Source organism: Alosa alosa, chromosome 17, assembly GCF_017589495.1.
Source record: "Alosa alosa isolate M-15738 ecotype Scorff River chromosome 17, AALO_Geno_1.1, whole genome shotgun sequence".
NCBI classification, from domain to species: Eukaryota; Metazoa; Chordata; class Actinopteri; order Clupeiformes; family Clupeidae; genus Alosa; species Alosa alosa.
Window position 1 is genome coordinate 2,882,277 of NC_063205.1, and position 7,667 is coordinate 2,889,943.

At 44.7% G+C, this 7,667-nt stretch overlaps 1 protein-coding gene across 1 annotated transcript in view; it reads right to left on the reverse strand.

The window, feature by feature from the left end:
* Positions 1–4,414: 4,414 nt before the first annotated feature.
* Positions 4,415–7,667, reverse strand: part of cacna2d4a (calcium channel, voltage-dependent, alpha 2/delta subunit 4a) — a 126,625-nt gene continuing 123,372 nt past the window's right edge. The window contains exon 41 of the mRNA XM_048267357.1: positions 4,415–5,427. Coding sequence (XP_048123314.1) covers positions 5,332–5,427 — 96 coding nt within the window. The 3' untranslated portion in view covers positions 4,415–5,331. The remainder of the gene's footprint in view (positions 5,428–7,667) is intronic.

Below are 7,667 nucleotides of genomic sequence, written 5' to 3' on the forward strand. Positions count from 1 at the left end.
TGAGAGAATATGGAAGGTTGTGAGAAATCCATCTCCAGAGAGATTGGTAGAAACTGACTGTTAAACCCATCTGCTCACGCTTAAAGCCAAGGGGACTTCCTGTGTATTAGTGCTCCTACCTGACAATGATGTCATTGACTACAGATCCTTCGTTTCCCCTGCAAATGTAGTGATGAATCTCTTGACTTCACTGTCAGGTTCCTTTCATAGCTGTTCTCACTTGCACCTGATTGCTTGTTCTCCAAATGGCCACTAGAGGGCAGCTCGGGTCTGATTGTGTTCATGGCTGTAGAGTGGAGCATTCTACAGCTTCCTCGGTCACACTGAGCCTTGAGCCCCATATGTACTGTATCTCTCCAAACCCAAGGAATGTAAAAACTCCAGCAACTGTAAAAGGGACAAAAGTGACTAAAGATCCATGTTGACAGCGACTGAAATATGTCCGCCATATTGAGCTGTGACCACACGTATCTGGTAGCACAGACACACTGACAAAACAAAGGCACAGACAAGTGCGGCATGGACACACACTGACTCTGATGAAAGGTTTGCATCATTAAATGAACATGGAATATGTTGAATGTACTAATGAGTTTTTCTTTCTGCAAGGTGATAACAGTGTAAAGCAATGTTTGAAGCAAAAAGGTGTGTGTGTGTGTGTCAAGTCTGCAAAGTTTCTTTGTGAAACCCCAGTATTGTGGGGCTATCTGCACTCTGGCTATTGTCCAGTGTTCACATGAAGATCCCTCAGCAGTTCAAAATGTGACCGTTTAAGTTTTTTTTAAATGTATTGTTGTTTTCTAAAAGTGTAGCATTAGGACAATGTTGAAGGGATCATGCGATGTACATGCTGCTGTTAAGCACAGGGCTAATGGAAGTGTGTGTGTGTGTGTGTGTCTGTATTAAAGGCAGTTTCAAGATGAACTTACTTGAAGTTGATTGGTTTGGCAGACTCCATCAACGATGTGTGTATCCGTGGTGTGTGTAATGGCTGGATGGGGCTGCATGCCTCTGCTGGTGCCCCAGAGCAAGGTCTCTCCTCTGGGCATCCCCCTGCTGCACCTCTGGGCCTTCGCTCCATGCATGCATGCCTTTAGCTAACGTACTAACATGCTAACAGTCATCAGTTCTCAGTTAATGTTCTAATAGGCATCAGATCTCAGTTAGCAGCTAATGCTAAAACTGGTGTCAGTTATCAGCTAGCAGCTAATGCTAAAGTGGACATCAGTTCTCAATTAGCAGCTAATGCTAAAACTGGCATCAGTTGTCAGCTAGCAGCTAAGGCTAAAATGGACATCAGTTCTCATCTAGTGGCAACACTTAACCAGACAGATCAGAACCCAGATGTTTTCCCCAGTGTTAGCTGCTAACCGGAATTAGCTGCTAAAGGTAAGCCAGTGAGCAGACAGTATTAGCTGCTAACGGAATTAGCTGCTAACTGGGTGAACTGCCACTCCCTGTAAAGGTAAGCCAGTGAGCAGACAGCTGCTCACCTACCAGGATGTGAACGCATGTGTCTTGTACTCTTGTACCGAAATAATAAATCTCAAAATGTCACTCTTCCTGCCTCATGTCTTAATCTGAAGGGTCCTCCTACAGGGAGGGTCGTGGCGAGATGGGGTGGCTAACCCCCCACCCTCCCGTTGATCCAGTTGACCATCACAAGCAAGTGCCACCCAACCAGAAATGTGATAGTTGAGCTTGTCAGCATTAAGCGTTAAGCATAGCTATATTCTTAGTCAGAGCAAACATTGATTTGCTGTTGGCAAATTATTTAGCCTATATTTCATTTCATTCATGCATGTGACATTACATCTGTGTTCAAGCACGATTTCTGATGTTCACCGTAAATCAGAGGCTCATTGATGCTTGCCGTGCAGACTACATCAGACACACACACACACACACTTGTCACGCAGCCAGTGCAGACTACATCAGGCACACACACACACACACACTTGTCACGCAGCCAGTGCAGACGACATCAGGCACACACACACACACTTGTCACGCATCCAGTGCAGATGACATCAGGCACACACACAGACTTGTCATGCAGCCAGTCTATGTCTGGGGCCAGCCATGGGAGTTTGGTGGAGATTGGTGTAATCATTGTGGAGATGATTATTAATGTATGAATCAATATGTCATCATTGCATTATTATACACAGCAGTAGCAATGACGAGCCCTGTGACTTCATCTCTTAGAAGAAGCGAGTCATTCTTGTGGCTGGGTTTTGGTACTCCATGTTGTCTTCAGGGTTGTTGGTCACAGTGCTGAGACAGAGACACCTGGTTCGTGGGACAGCAGGTTAATTAATTAACGAAGAGAGGTGTTGTCAAGGGGAAGTTTATTTGGTGTGACAGAATCAAAGGTCATAAAGCAGTGCAGTATCATACAGTATGCCTGCTGAAGAGTACGCTACTATACTAGGTTTCCATAGCAACAGAGTAAACACAAAAAGTAGTTCAGTAGTCACAGTCCAGATGCTCAAGTTACCATGGCAGCAGCCACAGAACCCTCATGAGACAGTATTAAAAACCAGCTGTCATGGTAACGTGTAAAATGCCTTCCTTTCCAGGCCCCAGAGTGGGACAGACACAGGGGCGAGTGTGAAGGAGGAGGGCAACACACACACACACACACACACTGAGGTGGGCTGAATGGTTTTCTGATACATTTTTTTAAAATCAAGCTTCAGTTCAATATTCACTTTATAATACATTTAAAAATGGCCGATATTACTTCTTGGGCAACCTTCACGATTTGCTAATTGCATTTGTTCAAATTGCGATTTCGATCGATTAAAAGCTGATTAATCTTTCAGCTGTACACGGAGGAGAGGAGAGGAGAGCAGCAGGGGAGATCACGATCACCCCTGAGCCGTCATGGATCAGTGCCCTGTAACCAAGGCAACAGCATAGCCAGAAGGGCCGTTTGTGGACTCTCCTCCAGTCTCTCCATCCACAGGGAAGCCCCAGAAGGCCCGTGGTAGAGCATCCTAAAGGGCCGCTCACACCAAGAACCATTACTATAGCGCTAGAGGGATATTTTTTGCCGTTGCAGTTCTACTTATTGTTCTTGGTGAGATGTTATGGTATCCTGTCGGAGACGTCACAGCATTTTGCAAGACTTCATGGCCAATACAACACACTAAGGGTGAAGTGGGAGAAAGCCAGTGTGTGCGTGACATAACATAACATCGACCTCTGTGACATCACCTCCAAATGAATGACATCACACCGGAATCTATGACATCGTGCTGAATTGGCATTGCACAATAGACATTAGAGCAAAGTGACCTCTGAACGGCTAAGATGAAAGGTCAAAAACGGACTAGGAGACATCTTGGCAGCTCAGGATGATCTGGAGAGGGGAGGGATGTGGTGTTGAGGACACTAAGAATGTCTATAGGGTCCTCATACAGTACACACTATACACAAATACAGTCTCCTCAATGGCCAGTCAACAGGGGGGATTTAACTTAAACCTACACACAGAGATCTACAGGCTAAAGGCTAATTTATGATCAATGTTAAATACTAATGCACATACATATTCACATACACACTCTGCATTCGTTTCATCCACGATATTGCACAAAAGGTCACAGATGGACAAAACAGACCGACGTTTGAAATGGACATGTTGTTTTTTATACGTAGGGAACATGACTCAGGCATAAGACATGTTCGTGTCCTGATGGCGTGGAAGTCGACAGAAAAAACATAATGGGATGAGGGTCAAGTCCTTGCAAGGAGTCTGATTGGATATCCAAATCTAGTCCGCCCATTAACCCCATAGAGAAAGGGAAATCCACATGCAGAATAAACACTTCCTTATATACGTGTCCTAAGGAGGACCCAGAGTTCAGACAGATGATTATGTGTGAAACAGGAAACACAATCCTTATATCCGTGTCCTAAGGAGGACCCAGAGTTCAGACAGATGATTATGTGTGAAACAGGAAACACAATCCTTATATCCGTGTCCTAAGGAGGACCCAGAGTTCAGACAGATGATTATGTGTGAAACAGGAAACACAATCCTTATATACGTGTCCTAAGGAGGACCCAGAGTTCAGACAGATGATTATGTGTGAAACAGGAAACACAATCCTTATATCGTGTCCTAAGGAGGACCCAGAGTTCAGACAGATGATTGGCTATGTGTGAAACAGGAAACACAATCCTATATACGTGTCCTAAGGAGGACCCAGAGTTCAGACAGATGATTATGTGTGAAACAGGAAACACAATCCTATATATCGTGTCCTAAGGAGGACCCAGAGTTCAGACAGATGATTATGTGTGAAACAGGAAACACAATCCTTATATACGTGTCCTAAGGAGGACCCAGAGTTCAGACAGATGATTATGTGTGAAACAGGAAACACAATCCTTATATCGTGTCCTAAGGAGGACCCAGAGTTCAGACAGATGATTATGTGTGAAACAGGAAACACAATCCTTATATACGTGTCCTAAGGAGGACCCAGAGTTCAGACAGATGACTATGTGTGAAACAGGAAACACAATCCTTATATACGTGTCCTAAGGAGGACCCAGAGTTCAGACAGATGACTATGTGTGAAACAGGAAACACAATCCTTATATACGTGTCCTAAGGAGGACCCAGAGTTCAGACAGATGATTATGTGTGAAACAGGAAACACAATCCTTATATACGTGTCCTAAGGAGGACCCAGAGTTCAGACAGATGATTATGTGTGAAACAGGAAACACAATCCTTATATCCGTGTCCTAAGGAGGACCCAGAGTTCAGACAGATGATTGGCTATGTGTGAAACAGGAAACACAATCCTTATTAGGACTCGTCCAGTGGGATGGGACAGCATTGACCAAACAAGGCTTTCCATGAAGCTAGAGTCGAGTCTTTGTCACCGTGTCTCTCTCTGTGTGTGTGTGTGTGTGTGTGTGTGTGTATGTGTGTGTGTGTTCGTGTGTCTCTATCTGAGGACAAGAATCAAGAGTGACCCACATCAAACACACACCATCTCTGGATTTCCTCTTCTGTGTGTGTGTGTGTGTGTGTGTGTGTGTGTGTGTGTGTTCGTGTGTGAGGACAAGAATCTAGAGTGACCCACATCAAACACACACCATCTCTGGATTTCCTCTTCTGTGTGTGTGTGTGTGTGTGTGTGTGTGTGTGTGTGTATGACCACACAAGTCTTTCAGGTGAAAATAAGCAATCCTTTGCAGAGGGATTAAATGAAGCAGTGTGTATGACATCATGCAAGCGTGCCTTTGCCCTGTGGGCATCTCCCAGAAGCTCCTGGAAATGTGGGAGTGTGTGTGTGTGTGTGTGTGTCACCGTATACCCAGGAGAGTAGTGCACAGGCAGAGCACAAAGAGGGACACACACAGCGAGATGGCAGACGCTCCCCCACAGTGCTTGGTATTTTCCTGCAGCACACACACACACACACACACACACACACACACACAGAAGAGAGAGAGAGAGTGTGACCATTTACCCAAAACTGCATTTCATTTTAACAGAAAGACTTGGAATTATCCGGAGTAAAATGCACTTTAGATCAATTTACGGATGATTGGGAGTACATACGTTGAGTTGACATCAAAATCATGTCATTCGGATGTGTTTTGAGAAAGTTCGATTTTACCGTTTTTAGTCAAAACTCGTTAGCCTGGAAGTGAGAAGGGCATATTATTTTGCCGCTACAAAACGCTATTTTAACGCCAGTACCTTTCCGGAAATGTTGCCATCTTTGCTGCCATCTTTAGGGGGAAAGTCCGTAGAATTCATGCCGAAATTCACAATTTAGGTAAGCCGTTTAAAAAAACATAGTCCAGTCCATACAACTTCATTTCAATTTCAAAGAAATACTGGACTATGTTTTTTTTAAACGGCGACGAAATTGTGAATTTCCAAGCGCGGTTACTCCCATACTTGGCAATCGACTCCTACGGACTTTCCCCTAAAGATGGCAGCAAAGATGGCAGCATTTCCGAAAGGTACTGGCTTGATGAAATTCATTCTGGACTCTATCCGACCACATAAAGACCTCGGGGATACTTCGGTTTGGCTTTAGGGACCCTCTACTCACTACCATGTAAGTGTGATGTTGTTTGGAACTGTAGAAGAGGTATAAAAATAGCGTTTGTAGCGGCGAAATAATATGCCCTTCTCACTTCCACGCTAACGAGTTTTGACTAAAAACACACCCGAATGACATGATTTTGATGTCAACTCAACGTGTGTACTCCCAATCATCCGTAAATTGATCTAAAGTGCATTTTACTCCGGATAATTCCTTTAAGGCTTGATTACTGAAAGTGTTTATTGAGATATTATTAAAACGTTACTTATTATGTTGGTTGAGGAGTTATTGTCAGGTTAGTGTTATTGAGTTGGTGTGATTTCTGATTAGTGTTTTGTGTTGATTGAGGAGTTATAGTGCGGTAGGTGTTATTCAGATGGTGTGATTTCTGATTGTGTTTTGTGTTGATTGAGGAGTTATAGTGCGGTAGGTGTTATTGTTACTGCGTTGTGTTTGACCAACAACATGGCACCTGCCTGAGCTCAAACCCGCAACCTACAGCACCTCGGATCAGGGAGGCGAGCGTACTAGCAAAAAAACGAATACCCGTGGGGGCTAGCTTCTCTAACTAGCACGTCCCACGGGGGCCAGCATCTCTAACTAGCACGTCCCATGGGGGCTAGCATCTCTAACTAGCTCGCCCCTTAGCATCTCTAACTAGCACGTCCATGGGGGCTAGCATCTCTGACTAGCACGTCCCATGGGGGCTAGCATCTCTAACTAGCTCGCCCCTTAGCATCTCTAACTAGCACGTCCATGGGGGCTAGCATCTCTGACTAGCACACCCCCTTAGCATCTCAAACTAGCACGTCCATGGGGGCTAGCATCTCTAACTAGCACGCCCCTTAGCATCTCAAAATAGCACGTACCATAACTAGCACGTCCCATGGGGGATAGCATCTCTAACTAGCACGCCCCTTAGCATCTCTTACTAGCACGCCCCATGGGGGCTAGCATCTCTTAATAGCATGTCCCTTATTATCTCTAACTAGCACATTCCATGGGGGCTAGCATCCCTTACTGGCTAGCATCTTTAACTAGCACGTCCCATGGGGGCTAGCATCTCTTACTGGCTAGCATCCCTTACTAGACTTACTAGACAGGAGTTAGAGTCAGGTTGGTGTTGGTGTTATATAGAGTCAGGTTGGTGTTGGTGCTGGTGTTATATAGAGTCAGGTTGGTGCTGGTGTTATATCAGGTTGGTGTTGGTGCTGGTGTTATATAGAGTCAGGTTGGTGCTGGTGTTATATATCAGGTTGGTGTTGGTGTTATATAGAGTCAGGTTGGTGCTGGTGTTATATAGAGTCAGGTTGGTGCTGGTGTTATATTGGTGCTGGTGTTATATAGAGTCAGGTTGGTGCTGGTGTTATATATCAGGTTGGTGTTGGTGTTATATAGAGTCAGGTTGGTGCTGGTGTTATATAGAGTCAGGTTGGTGTTGGTGCTGTTGTTATATAGAGTCAGGTTGGTGTTGGTGTTATATAGAGTCAGGTTGGTGCTGGTGTTATATATCAAGTTGGTGTTGGTGTTGGTGTTATATAGAGTCAGGTTGGTGCTGGTGTTATATATCAGGTTGGTGTC